Source organism: Oncorhynchus gorbuscha, linkage group LG04, assembly GCF_021184085.1.
Source record: "Oncorhynchus gorbuscha isolate QuinsamMale2020 ecotype Even-year linkage group LG04, OgorEven_v1.0, whole genome shotgun sequence".
NCBI lineage: Eukaryota > Metazoa > Chordata > Actinopteri > Salmoniformes > Salmonidae > Oncorhynchus > Oncorhynchus gorbuscha.
Genome location: NC_060176.1, coordinates 4,701,707 through 4,717,093, shown reverse-complemented (window position 1 = coordinate 4,717,093; position 15,387 = coordinate 4,701,707). Strand labels below are relative to the sequence as shown.

General features: G+C 51.8%; 1 protein-coding gene across 1 annotated transcript in view; it reads left to right on the top strand.

Moving 5' to 3' along the window:
• The window catches only part of LOC124033080 (transmembrane protein 266-like), a 98,446-nt gene that overhangs the window by 10,850 nt on the left and 72,209 nt on the right, over positions 1-15,387 (top strand). Inside the window, exon 3 of the mRNA XM_046345013.1 lies at positions 2,381-2,602. Within this exon, the coding sequence (XP_046200969.1) occupies positions 2,381-2,602 (222 nt within the window). The remainder of the gene's footprint in view (positions 1-2,380; positions 2,603-15,387) is intronic.

The following is a 15,387-nucleotide window of genomic DNA, read 5'->3' as shown; positions in this document are numbered from 1 at the left end:
AGGCACTCCACTGGGCTTGTGAGGCACTCCACTGGGCTTGTGAGGCACTCCACTGGGCTTGTGAGGCACTCCACTGGGCTTGTGAGGCACTCCACTGGGCTTGTGAGGCACTCCACTGGGCTTGTGAGCGTAGAGGAGAGCAACGTCACAGCAGACATGATACATCCACATCTGCTCTGGTCTAAAAATATGCACCACAGGGCACAACCGAGGCTTGTGGATGGGCTGTGTGATGGGCTGTGTGATGGGCTGTGTGATGGGCTGAGTGATGGGCTGAGTGATGGGCTGTGTGATGCTGCTAGAGGCCTGGCCCACAATAGAAACTTCTGATGTATTACAGTATACATGCTCTGGAGGTGCTGACACAGCTGTATAGAGGTGGTTAACTATACTACAGAGGAGAATGAAGCGACAGTGTCCGGTGTTGTGCTTTGTGCTCCCTCAGTGTGTGTTTGCAAAATCAATTGACCTACACTCTTAGAAAAAAGGGTTCCAAATGGTTCTTCAGCTGTCCCCATAGGAGAACCCCTTTGGTTTCCAGGTAGAACTCTTTTGGGTTCCATGTAGAACCCTCTGTGGAAAGGGTTCTACATGGAATTCAAAAGGGTTCTTCAACCAAAAAGGGTTCTTCAAGGGTTCTCCTATGGGGACAGCCAAATAACCCTTTTAGATTCTAGATAGCACCTTTTTTTCTAAGAGTGTAGATACCGATTTAACATCTATAAGTTCAGTCTGCTTGTTTGATGAAATGCTAACACTTGGCAGGAGTGAGACAGAATAATGTTGATATTTGTTCTATTGTGCGACAGGACAGAGCTTTTTCAATAACTTTCTGTTTGTATCATTTCAACTTTTGTTCCACCACCGGGGGAGGAAGTCATGCATATCAGACAATAATCCATGTCAAATCACTGGATATGCTCAGTTTGTTCCCTTTGTCATGGTGCTCTGGTACCTCCCTACAGAAGAGGCTCAGCCTCTACCACTACTCAGGTCACTGTGTGTGTTTCAATCAGATATCATTGATGCAAGGTGTGCTGTTTATCCCCAATCGCCATGGTAGTGTTTTTCTACAGCACTTCAATTGACTTTATTTCCCTGTTTTGTTTGTTTCAAAGTAACACATGAACACCATCATCTCATAGTTTTGATTCTCAGACTTTGATATAGGATCTGGATCTCCTGCAACCCACAACATTGTGTTTGGGGATATGGTTGAGCAGGCGGTTGGGTGTTAGGACCTGGAGGTAAATGGTTGAGCAGGCGGTTGGGTTGTAGGACCTGGAGGTAAATGGTTGAGCAGGCGGTTGGGTTGTAGGACCTGGAGGTAAATGGTTGAGCAGGCGGTTGGGTTGTAGGACCTGGAGTAAAATGGTTGAGCAGGCGGTTGGGTTAAGGGACCTGGAGGTAAATGGTTGAGCAGGCGGTTGGGTTGTAGGACCTGGAGGTAAATGGTTGAGCAGGCGGTTGGGTTGTAGGACCTGGAGGTAAATGGTTGAGCAGGCGGTTGGGTTGTAGGACCTGGAGGTAAATGGTTGAGCAGGCGGTTGGGTTGTAGGACCTGGAGGTAAATGGTTGAGCAGGCGGTTGGGTTGTAGGACCTGGAGGTAAATGGTTGAGCAGGCGGTTGGGTTGTAGGACCTGGAGTAAAATGGTTGAGCAGGCGGTTGGGTTAAGGGACCTGGAGGTAAATGGTTGAGCAGGCGGTTGGGTTGTAGGACCTGGAGGTAAATGGTTGAGCAGGCGGTTGGGTTGTAGGACCTGGAGGTAAATGGTTGAGCAGGCGGTTGGGTTGTAGGACCTGGAGGTAAATGGTTGAGCAGGCGGTTGGGTTGTAGGACCTGGAGGTAAATGGTTGAGCAGGCGGTTGGGTGTTAGGACCTGGAGGTAAATGGTTGAGCAGGCTGTTGGGTGTTAGGACCTGGAGGTAAATGGTTGAGCAGGCGGTTGGGTTGTAGGACCTGGAGGTAAATGGTTGAGCAGGCGGTTGGGTTGTAGGACCTGGAGGTAAATGGTTGAGCAGGCGGTTGGGTTGTAGGACCTGGAGGTAAATGGTTGAGCAGGCGGTTGGGTTGTAGGACCTGGAGGTAAATGGTTGAGCAGGCGGTTGGGTGTTAGGACCTGGAGGTAAATGGTTGAGCAGGCTGTTGGGTGTTAGGACCTGGAGGTAAATGGTTGAGCAGGCGGTTGGGTTGTAGGACCTGGAGGTAAATGGTTGAGCAGGCGGTTGGGTTGTAGGACCTGGAGGTAAATGGTTGAGCAGGCGGTTGGGTTGTAGGACCTGGAGGTAAAGGGTGAAGCCAGAGCCAGTAGAGTTAGAAGGTGAAGAGGCTTGAGCTCAGTGGGCTAACACAGTGGTCTTCTCTCCCTGTGTGTTTAGTGACGTGGTGGAGCAGCAGGCTGGAGGCCTATCAGACCTGGAGATCATCTCCCAGCCAGACCCAGTGGAGGAGCATGGTGTGCAGGAGATGGACCCTTCCTGCATGCCTCCTGTCCAGCTGGTCAGCTTCGGCTACAGGGACCTTCCTCTGGCCCACCTGGACCTCTCCCTGGCCGGATCACAGCTCCTCTCTAACCTGGATGAGGACGACAACAGGGAAGGGTGAGGCAATACAACTGTATTCATCCATTGAAAGGCACTGACGCGTTCTGACTGTACAGTAGGTAGCTATTGATTACACCAATAGGTCCGAACCTCAATAGGGAAGGGTAAGACGCTGTGACTTTATTTACAGACTTCAGCCATTACACAAACAGGTCCAAACCTTGCACGCATCTACAACGGTTCATAAGGGTTTGCAAAGATCTTGGGACCTGGCAGACTTTTCTATTAATGACTTTCCACACCTTGGAAATGATAAATTCCCAGTTATCCTCAGAAACGACCTGCTTCTGGTTTGAGAATGTGAGACGAAATGATGTAATTGAATATGGTGTCATGTATAATTATGCAGTACATCAAGCATTTAACAGAGTGAAGGCTGGGAAGGAGGGCAGGAACACACCGCCATGTACCGTGTCAGTTATGCTAATAGTACATTGGCCAACACAGAGGGACAAGTATGGATGATGTTCAATCTCATGGTACATTGGTCCTGTTCAACTCACAGCCAGGACTGTAGCTATAACACAGGGGATGTCCATCAGGCCAGTTCTGGACTTACTAGGTTTACACATCTAGTTTTTCTGGATCTATGTCAAGTAATGCAAGGGGAAAAAACTGCACAGCACCCATTTTGGGAGGGGGTGTGGATGACCACACACTATAGCAGTAATCTTTTACTGGCACAGCCAGAAGAGGACTGGCCACCCCACATAGCCTGGTTCCTCTCTAGGTTTCTTCCTAGGTTTTGGCCTTTCTAGGGAGTTTTTCCTAGCCACCGTGCTTCTACACCTGTATTGCTTGCTGTTTGGGGTTTTAGGCTGGGTTTCTGTACAGCACTTTGAGATATCAGCTGATGTACGAAGGGCTATATAAATACATTTGATTTGATTTTTGATTTGATTTGATCAGTGATAAACAGATTCATATTTGCTATTTGGTCTACATATATTTCCTATGAAGGTCTAAACGCATCCCCTGAATGTACTGTGCTCCTCCAAGACCTATATTGCAACATCCATTGATGACCTTACTTGTGACACTGCCAGTTCCATGTTCTACCCTTAACCAGAATTGTAAGGTTGATGTGTGATGGATGAGGTCCCAGGCTATTTTAGCTGCCCTGCATGTCTGTTACTGTATGGTTTTAACAGATTGTCTCTTTCATTATACAGTACAAACACGGTCCCTGTATTGCCGTGTTGCAATGGCATCCTGTCCCGTAATTGTGACTCAGACCTGGTTCTTCCCGTGAGTCCAGATAAACAACACCATATGCTTTAGCTTTACGATCCAGCATCCCAAACAGACACACACCTTCCCTTCCAAGCACTCCGTTTGACACCAGATCAGGTCTCACTCCACTAGGCTCAGTGTTCGCCAGCTATCAGCCGTGCCCCTTCAACAGATGGATCCTATAGACACACAGTCAACAGTGGGCAGTGCAATGCTGACACTAACACATTACTGTTGTTGTCTCATCATGATGCTGTGAGCTCACAGGCTACGTCTCTCGTTTGTCCCATTTTCATGTCAAAAGTGCAACACACAGTAGCTAGCTACACCCTGTCCCTGCTGCACAACAGAGAATGCATTGCTTATGTCACACTGTTTTTGTAGTTCTGCTTGTTGTGAAATCTGCTGGCTGAGTATGGGCCCAAACACAGGAATTGTCCATCATTGGTTTGAAGGTGATTTGATCTGTATGTTACCACAGCAGTACTACTTCAACTCCATTACTGTTAGGGTCACTATTTCATATCCAAATCATTAATGCAAAATGGCTGCTTGTAAAAATCCTGTCAGTGGGAGTAGTAAAAGTTATCATGCGCTACATTACATTTAATGGAATCCCATTTCCCATATAGAGCCATTATTGCATGGAACTCACTTCCATCTCATATTGCTCACATGAACAGCAAACCTGGTTTCAAAAAACAGATAAAGCAACACCTCACGGCACTCCTCACGGAACTCCTCTCCACTATTTGACCTAGATAGTTTGTATGTATGTATTGATATGTAGGCTACGTGTGCCTTTTATGTGTGTAGTTCTGTCCTTGAGCTGTTCTTGTATATTAATGTTCTGTATTATGTCATGTTCCATGTTTTGTGTGGACCCCAGGAAGACGGGGATCCTAGTAAAAAAAAACAACATATAAATCCACGAGGCACAAACATCTATCTGGAGTACACCTTAAATGGAACACCAATCATCATTATCAGGCCTGCGTTTGGTCCCTCCTCCCCTGGGTCACTCCATTAGGATTCAGCATCAGAGGTGGTACTGGCTCCATAGTAAAGGACTCAAGGGTGAATCCCTGTTAAAGAAGGCTATTAGCCAGGTGATGGGAAGGTGTCAGTCAAACCTGTGTCCTCTAGGCCTGGGGGCACCATGGGTCAATTTCAATTGTATTTCCTTGATTCCTTGTGTCCTCTCACCTCTTTCGCAAAACTCATTGGAGGAGAAGGTCCAAAGTGAGGAACCTGCACTTGAGATTCACCCAATATTATTCTGTGGGTTTCAGCAGTGTTAGCTCCTGAATGCTTACGCACGTGCTTCTGTCTGCTTATCACCATATCGATCAGCCCTCCTTGGACAGCAGCAAACCTCATTCCTCTTAGTGACCTTTAGTAACACTATTTAACTACTGTAGCAAGACAGCCATAATATTGTATCATGTTTACAATTTGAATGTGTGGTCCATGGTGGTCACTCTCTAGCCTTTGAGTGTCACAAACAATATAAAGGTCAAACAAACTGACCTTTCAGTTTGAGTTTAGGAAGAATCCTTTTGGTTCCAGGTAGAACCCTTTTGGTTCAGGATTGACCCAAAAGGGTTCAGGATTGACCCAAAAGGGTTCAGGATTGACCCAAAAGGGTTCAGGATTGACCCAAAAGGGTTCAGGATTGACTGCTGTGGGAACAAGACAACATTCTAAAGAGAGAGAACCCCACCTTTATAAAGGAAATGTGAGGGAAAAGTTCCTGCTTTATTGCCGTAGCTGCTGAATGATGAAGTGAAGTTGGGAGGCATCAATAGCAGCAGTACAGGGAGGAGGTGGAAATCCACCAGGCCCATCAAATTCATAATGTATCTCAGAGAGGAATGTGTCCTGGGGTCCTCTGACTCTCTACAGACAAGTGGATTGCCTGCCCTGTCTGCATTAGGTGGCTCATCTGCTCTTAGAGAGAAAGGGGTGTAGGGAGGAAGGGAGGGGTGTAGGGAGGGAAGGGGGGGTGTAGGGAGGAAGCGGTGTAGGGCGGGAGGGGTGTAGGGAGGGAGGGGGGGTGTAGGGAGGGAGGGGTGTAGGGAGGGAGGGAGAAGAGGAGAGAAGAGAGAGAGAACACTGTAACACTGAATACTGTAACACGTATGGGAGTGTGTACTCTGAAATGAGAATCTCACAACAACAAAATGTATGTATTTCATCAAGAAAAGGATGGATCATTGAATGAGAGACAGTGGAGAGTCATACTGAGTAGAACCCCTCTGATTTCAGTCAGCATGTATCATTCTCTGTATGATAACTGTCCTACATTTAGCAAAGGAAACGTTTGTTGTAAATGTGATCATCGCATCTCCAAGAGGTCAATTAGAACCATGTCTCTTATAACTTTACTCTGTGAATAATGTGCAGGGCTTGATCGGGTACCAAACTTGACTTTGCTATCGTGTTCATTGCTGACTTCATGGGTACAGTGACCGTATGCAGCTAGTGTTTGATCCACAGAGGCTGTGTTTTATCACTGTGCTGCAGCAAGAGGCTGTTCAGTAGCAACATCTAGTGGGGCTGAAGTGGTGGAGATTAATCAGGAGAAAGGCTCTCATGTCAACCTGCTGTGTGTGTGTGTGTGTGCGTGTGTGTGTGTGTGTGTGTGTGTGTGTGTGTGTGTGTGTGTGTGTGTGTGTGTGTGTGTGTGTGTGTGTGTGTGTGTGTGTGTGTGTGTGTGTGTGTGTGTGTGCGTGCGTGCGTGCGTGTGTGTGTGTGTGTGTACAGGGCCTGGTCAAAGTACTGCACTAAATAGGGACTTAGGGTGCCATTTGGAATTCAGGCTGTGATGAAGCACCTACCATCATCAACCGACGGCCAAGTTTGTATATCATGGCCTGTAGCATTGTGAAGATGGGGCTGACCTTTCTGTTATCTCTCTCTTTTCCATAGCCCCTACTCTACAGTCCCCCTACACCACAGCCTCCCCCTACTCTACAGTCCCCCTACTCTACAGTCCCCCTACTCTACAGTCCCCCTACACCACAGCCTCCCCCTACTCTACAGTCCCCCTACTCTACAGTCCCCCTACACCACAGCCTCCCCCTACTCTACAGTCCCCCTACTCTACAGTCCCCCTACTCTACAGTCCCCCTACACCACAGCCTCCCCTACTCTACAGTCCCCCTACTCTACAGTCCCCCTACACCACAGCCTCCCCCTACTCTACAGTCCCCCTACTCTACAGTCCCCCTACTCTACAGTCCTCTCTACTCTACAGTCCCCCTACTCTACAGTCCCCCTACACCACAGCCTCCCCCTACTACAGTCCCCCCTACAGTCCCCCTACTCTACAGTCCCCCTACACCACAGCCTCCCCTACTCTACAGTCCCCCTACTCTACAGTCCCCCTACACCATAGCCTCCCCTACTCTACAGTCCCCCCTACTCTACAGTCCCCCCTACTCTACAGTCCCCCTACTCTACAGTCCCCTCTACTCTACAGTCCCCCTACTCTACAGTCCCCCTACTCTACAGTCCTCTCTACTCTACAGTCCTCTCTACTCTACAGTCCTCTCTACTCTACAGTCCCCCTACTCTACAGTCCCCCTACACCACAGCCTCCCCTACTCTACAGTCCCCCTACTCTACAGTCCCCCCTACTCTACAGTCCTCTCTACTCTACATTTACATTTAAGTCATTTAGCAGACACTCTTATCCAGAGCGACTTACAAATTGGTGCATTCACCTTATGACATCCAGTGGAACAGTCACTTTACAATAGTGCATCTAAATCTTAAAGGGGGGGGTGAGAAGGATTACTTATCCTATCCTAGGTATTCCTTAAAGAGGTGGCGTTTCAGGTGTCTCCGGAAGGTGGTGATTGACTCCGCTGTCCTGGCGTCGTGAGGGAGTTTGTTCCACCATTGGGGGGCCAGAGCAGCGAACAGTTTAGACTGGGCTGAGCGGGAACTGTACTTCCTCAGTGGTAGGGAGGCGAGCAGGCCAGAGGTGGATGAACGCAGTGCCCTTGTTTGGGTGTAGGGCCTGATCAGAGCCTGGAGGTACTGAGGTGCCGTTCCCCTCACAGCTCCGTAGGCAAGCACCATGGTCTTGTAGCGGATGCGAGCTTCAACTGGAAGCCAGTGGAGAGAGCGGAGGAGCGGGGTGACGTGAGAGAACTTGGGAAGGTTGAACACCAGACGGGCTGCGGCGTTCTGGATGAGTTGTAGGGGTTTAATGGCACAGGCAGGGAGCCCAGCCAACAGCGAGTTGCAGTAATCCAGACGGGAGATGACAAGTGCCTGGATTAGGACCTGCGCCGCTTCCTGTGTGAGGCAGGGTCGTACGCTGCGGATGTTGTAGAGCATGAACCTACAGGAACGGGCCACCGCCTTGATGTTAGTTGAGAACGACAGGGTGTTGTCCAGGATCACGCCAAGGTTCTTAGCGCTCTGGGAGGAGGACACAATGGAGTTGTCAACCGTGATGGCGAGATCATGGAACGGGCAGTCCTTCCCCGGGAGGAAGAGCAGCTCCGTCTTGCCGAGGTTCAGCTTGAGGTGGTGATCCGTCATCCACACTGATATGTCTGGCAGACATGCAGAGATGCGATTCACCACCTGGTCATCAGAAGGGGGAAAGGAGAAGATTAATTGTGTGTCGTCTGCATAGCAATGATAGGAGAGACCATGTGAGGTTATGACAGAGCCAAGTGACTTGGTGTATAGCGAGAATAGGAGAGGGCCTAGAACAGAGCACTGGGGGACACCAGTGGTGAGAGCGCGTGGTGAGGAGACAGATTCTCGCCACGCCACCTGGTAGGAGCGACCTGTCAGGTAGGACGCATTCCAAGCGTGGGCCGCGCCGGAGATGCCCAACTCGGAGAGGGTGGAGAGGAGGATCTGATGGTTCACAGTATCGAAGGCAGCCGATAGGTCTAGAAGGATGAGAGCAGAGGAGAGAGAGTTAGCTTTAGCGGTGCGGAGCGCCTCCGTGATACAGAGAAGAGCAGTCTCAGTTGAATGACTAGTCTTGAAACCTGACTGATTTGGATCAAGAAGGTCATTCTGAGAGAGATAGCGGGAGAGCTGGCCAAGGACGACACGTTCAAGAGTTTTGGAGAGAAAAGAAAGAAGGGATACTGGTCTGTAGTTGTTGACATCGGAGGGATCGAGTGTAGGTTTTTTCAGTTTTTTCACTCTACAGTCCCCCCTACTCTACAGTCCCCCCTACTCTACAGTCCCCCCTACTCTACAGTCCCCCTACACCACAGCCTCCCCCTACTCTGCAGTCCCCCCCTCTACAGTCCCCCCTGTCTCCGGAAGGTGGTGATTGACTCCGCTGTCCTGGCGTCGTGAGGGAGTTTGTTCCACCATTGGGGGGCCAGAGCAGCGAACAGTTTAGACTGGGCTGAGCGGGAACTGTACTTCCTCAGTGGTAGGGAGGCGAGCAGGCCAGAGGTGGATGAACGCAGTGCCCTTGTTTGGGTGTAGGGCCTGATCAGAGCCTGGAGGTACTGAGGTGCCGTTCCCCTCACAGCTCCGTAGGCAAGCACCATGGTCTTGTAGCGGATGCGAGCTCAACTGGAAGCCAGTGGAGAGAGCGGAGGAGCGGGGTGACGTGAGAGAACTTGGGAAGGTTGAACACCAGACGGGCTGCGGCGTTCTGGATGAGTTGTAGGGGTTTAATGGCACAGGCAGGGAGCCCAGCCAACAGCGAGTTGCAGTAATCCAGACGGGAGATGACAAGTGCCTGGATTAGGACCTGCGCCGCTTCCTGTGTGAGGCAGGGTCGTACGCTGCGGATGTTGTAGAGCATGAACCTACAGGAACGGGCCACCGCCTTGATGTTAGTTGAGAACGACAGGGTGTTGTCCAGGATCACGCCAAGGTTCTTAGCGCTCTGGGAGGAGGACACAATGGAGTTGTCAACCGTGATGGCGAGATCATGGAACGGGCAGTCCTTCCCCGGGAGGAAGAGCAGCTCCGTCTTGCCGAGGTTCAGCTTGAGGTGGTGATCCGTCATCCACACTGATATGTCTGGCAGACATGCAGAGATGCGATTCACCACCTGGTCATCAGAAGGGGGAAAGGAGAAGATTAATTGTGTGTCGTCTGCATAGCAATGATAGGAGAGACCATGTGAGGTTATGACAGAGCCAAGTGACTTGGTGTATAGCGAGAATAGGAGAGGGCCTAGAACAGAGCACTGGGGGACACCAGTGGTGAGAGCGCGTGGTGAGTCTCGCCACGCCACCTGGTAGGAGCGACCTGTCAGGTAGGACGCATTCCAGCGTGGGCCGCCCGGAGATGCCCAACTCGGAGAGGGTGGAGAGGAGGATCTGATGGTTCACAGTATCCAGCCGATAGGTCTAGAAGGATGAGAGCAGAGGAGAGAGAGTTAGCTTTAGCGGTGCCGCCTCCGTGATACAGAGAAGAGCAGTCTCAGTTGAATGACTAGTCTTGAAACCTGACTGATTTGGATCAAGAAGGTCATTCTGAGAGAGATAGCAGAGCTGGCCGACACGTTCAAGAGTTTTGGAGAGAAAAGAAAGAAGGGATACTGGTCTGTAGTTGTTGACATCGGAGGGATCCCAGTTTTTTCACTCTACAGTCCCCCTACTCTACAGTCCCCCTACTCTACAGTCCCCCTACTCTACAGTCCCCCTACACCACAGCCTCCCCCTACTCTGCAGTCCCCCTACTCTACAGTCCCCCTACTCTACAGTCCCCCTACTCTACAGTCCCCCTACTCTACAGTCCTCCCTACTCTACAGTCCCCCTACTCTACAGTCCTCCCTACTCTACAGTCCCCCTACTCTACAGTCCCCCTACTCTACAGTCCCCCTACTCTACAGTCCCCCTACACCACAGCCTCCCCCTACTCTGCAGTCCCCCCTACTCTACAGTCCCCCTACTCTACAGTCCCCCTACTCTACAGTCCCCCTACTCTACAGTCCTCCCTACTCTACAGTCCCCCCTACTCTACAGTCCCCCTACTCTACAGTCCCCCCTACGCTCAGTCCTCCCTACTCTACAGTCCTCCCTACTCTACAGTCCCCCTACTCTTCGGTCCCCCCTACTCTACAGTCCCCCTACTCTTCTGTCCCCCTACTCTTCTGTCCCCCTACTCTACAGTCCCCTCTACTCTAGGGTCCCCCTACTCTTCTGTCCCCCTACTCTTCTGTCCCCCTACTCTACAGTCCCCCTTCTCTACAGTCCCACCTACTCTACAGTCCTCCCTACTCTTACAGTCCCCCTACTCTACAGTCCCCCTACTCTACAGTCCCCCCTACTCTACAGTTCTCCCTACTCTACAGTCCCCTCTACTCTACAGTCCCCCCTACTCTACAGTCCTCCCTACTATACAGTCCCCCTACTCTACAGTTCTCCCTACTCTACAGTCCCCTCTACTCTACAGTCCCCCTACTCTACAGTCCTCCCTACTATACAGTCCCCATACTCTACAGTCCCCGATACTCTACAGTCCCCCTACTCTACAGTCCTCCCTACTCTACAGTCCCCCTACTCTTCTGTCCCCCTACTCTTCTGTCCCCCTACTCTACAGTCCCCCTACTCTTCTGTCCCCCTACTCTTCTGTCCCCCTACTCTACAGTCCCCCTACTCTACAGTCCTCCCTACTCTACAGTCCCCCTACTCTACAGTCTCCCCTACTCTACAGTCCTCCCTACTCTACAGTCCTCCCTACTCTACAGTCCCCCTACTCTTCTGTCCCCCTACTCTACAGTCCCCCTACTCTACAGTCCTCCCTACTCTACAGTCCCCCCTACTCTACAGTCCCCCTACTCTACAGTCCTCCCTACTCTACAGTCCTCCCTACTCTACAGTCCCCCTACTCTTCTGTCCCCCCTACTCTACAGTCCTCCCTATTCTACAGTCCTCCCTACTCTACAGTCCTCCCTACTCTACAGTCTCCCCTACTCTACAGTCCCCCTACTCTACAGTCCTCCCTACTCTACAGTCCCCCCTACCCTACAGTCCTCCCTACTCTACAGTCCTCCCTACTCTACAGTCCCCTCTACTCTACAGTCCCCCTACTCTACAGTCCTCCCTACTATACAGTCCCCCCTACTCTACAGTCCCCCGATACAGTCCCCCTACTCTACAGTCCCCCTACTCTACAGTCCCCCTACTCTACAGTCCTCCCTACTCTACAGTCCTCCCTACTCTACAGTCCCCCTACTCTTCTGTCCCCCCTACTCTACAGTCCTCCCTACTCTACAGTCCTCCCTACTCTACAGTCCTCCATACTCTACAATCCTCCCTACTCTACAGTCCCCCTACTCTTCTGTCCCCCCTACTCTACAGTCCTCCCTACTCTACAGTCCTCCCTACTCTATAGTCTCCCCTACTCTACAGTCCCCCTACTCTACAGTCCTCCCTACTCTACAGTCCCCCTACTCTACAGTCCCCCTACTCTACAGTCCTCCCTACTCTACAGTCCTCCCTACTCTACAGTCCCCCTACTCTACAGTCCCCCTACTCTACAGTCCCCCCTACTCTTCTGTCCCCCTACTCTACAGTCCCCCTACTCTTCTATCCCCCTACTCTACAGTCCCCCTACTCTACAGTCCCCTACTCCACTACCCCCATACTCTACAGTCCCCCTACTCCTCTGTCCCCCTACTCTACAGTCCCCCTACTCTACAGTCCCCCTACTCTACAGTCCTCCCTACTCTACAGTATTCCCTACTCTACAGTCCCCCTACTCCCCCTTCTGTCCCCCCTACTCTTCTGTCCCCCTACTCTTCCCCTACTCTACAGTCCCCCCTACTCTACAGTCCCCCTACTCTACAGTCCCCCTACTCTACAGTCCCCCTCTACAGTCCCCCTACACAGTCCCCCTACTCTACAGTCCCCCTACTCTACAGTCCCCCTACAGTCCCCCCCTACTCTACAGTCCTCCCTACTCTACAGTCCTCCCTACTCTACAGTCCCCCCTCCCCCTACTCTACAGTCCCCCTACTCTACAGTCCCCCTACCCTAGTCCTCCCTACTCTACAGTCTACAGTCCCCCTACTCTACAGTCCCCCCCCTACTCTACAGTCCCCCTACTCTACAGTCCCCCTACTCTACAGTCCTCCCTACTCTACAGTCCCCCTACTCTACAGTCCCCCTACTCTACAGTCCCCCTACAGTCCCCCCTCCCTACTCTACAGTCCTCCCTACTCTACAGTCCCCCTACTCTACAGTCCCCCCTACTCTACAGTCCCCCTACTCTACAGTCCCCCTACTCTACAGTCCTCCCTACTCTACAGTCCTCCCAGTCCCCCTACTCTACAGTCCCCCTACTCCCTACTCTACAGTCCCCCTCCCTGTCCCCCCTACTCTACAGTCCTCCCTACAGTCCCCCCCTACTCTACAGTCCCCCTACTCTACAGTCCCCCTACTCTACCCCCTACTCTTCTGTACAGTCCTCCCTACTCTACAGTCCTCCCTACTCTACAGTCCCCCTACTCTACAGTCCCCCTACTCTACAGTCCTCCCTACTCCAGTCCCCCTACTCTACAGTCCCCCTACTCTACAGTCCTCCCTACTCTACAGTCCCCCTACTCTACAGTCCCCCTACTCTACAGTCCCCCTACTCTCCTCCCTACTCTACAGTCCTCCCTACTCTACAGTCCCCCTACTCTACAGTCCCCCTACTCTACAGTCCCCCTACAGTCCTCCCCCCTACTCTACAGTCCCCCTACTCTACAGTCCCCCCTACTCTACAGTCCCCCTACTCTACAGTCCCCCTACTCTCCCCCATACTCTACAGTCCCCCTACTCCTACTGTCCCCCCTACTCTACAGTCCCCCTACTCTACAGTCCCCCTACTCTACAGTCCCCCTACTCTACAGTCCCCCTACTCTACAGTCCCCCTACTCTACAGTCCCCCCTACTCTACAGTCCTCTACAGTCCCCCTACTCTACAGTCCTCCCTACTCTACAATCCTCCCTACTCTACAGTCCCCCTACTCTTCTGTCCCCCTACAGTCCCTCTACAGTCCTCCCTACTCTATAGTCTCCCCTACTCTACAGTCCCCCTACTCTACAGTCCTCCCTACTCTACAGTCCCCCTACTCTACAGTCCCCCTACTCTACAGTCCTCCCGACTCTACAGTCCTCCCTACTCTACAGTCCCCCTACTCTACAGTCCCCCTACTCTACAGTCCCCCTACTCTTCTGTCCCCCTACTCTACAGTCCCCCTACTCTTCTGTCCCCCTACTCTACAGTCCCCCTACTCTACAGTCCCCTACTCCACTACCCCCATACTCTACAGTCCCCCTACTCCTCTGTCCCCCCTACTCTACAGTCCCCCAACTCTACAGTCCTCCCTACTCTACAGTCCTCCCTACTCTACAGTCCCCCTACTCTACAGTCCCCCCTACTCTACAGTCCCCCTACTCTACAGTCCCCCTACTCTACAGTCCTCCCTACTCTACAGTCCTCCCTACTCTACAATCCTCCCTACTCTACAGTCCCCCCTACTCTTCTGTCCCCCTTCTCTACAGTCCTCCCTACTCTACAGTCCTCCCTACTCTATAGTCTCCCCTACTCTACAGTCCCCCTACTCTACAGTCCTCCCTACTCTACAGTCCCCCTACTCTACAGTCCCCCTACTCTACAGTCCTCCCGACTCTACAGTCCTCCCTACTCTACAGTCCCCCTACTCTACAGTCCCCCTACTCTACAGTCCCCCTACTCTTCTGTCCCCCTACTCTACAGTCCCCCTACTCTTCTGTCCCCCTACTCTACAGTCCCCCCTACTCTACAGTCCCCTACTCCACTACCCCCATACTCTACAGTCCCCCTACTCCTCTGTCCCCCTACTCTACAGTCCCCCTACTCTACAGTCCTCCCTACTCTACAGTCCTCCCTACTCTACAGTCCCCCTACTCTACAGTCCCCCTACTCTACAGTCCCCCCTACTCTACAGTCCCCCCTACTCTACAGTCCTCCCTACTCTACAGTCCTCCCTACTCTACAGTCCCCCTACTCTACAGTCCCCCTACTCTACAGTCCCCCTACTCTACAGTCCCCCTACTCTACAGTCCTCCCTACTCTACAGTCCTCCCTACTCTACAGTCCCCCTACTCTTCTGTCACCCCTACTCTACAGTCCTCCCTACTCTACAGTCCCCCTACTCTTCTGTCCCCCTACTCTACAGTCCCCCTACTCTACAATCCCCTCTACTCTTCTGTCCCCTCTACTCTACAGTCCCCCTACTCTTCTGTCCCCCTACTCTACAGTCCCCCTACTCTACAGTCCCCCTACTCCACTGCCCCCATACTCCACAGCCCCTATTCCACTCCACATGCGGATTCAGACTACAGGCAATTCACACACACACGCACGCACGCACGCACGCACACACACACACACACACACACACACACACACACACACACACACACACACACACACACACACACACACACACACACACACACACACACACACACACACACACACACACACACACACACACACACACACACACGCATGCATGCGTGCGTGCACACACCACAGACATAGAGAAAGCAAGGGCAGACACACAAGC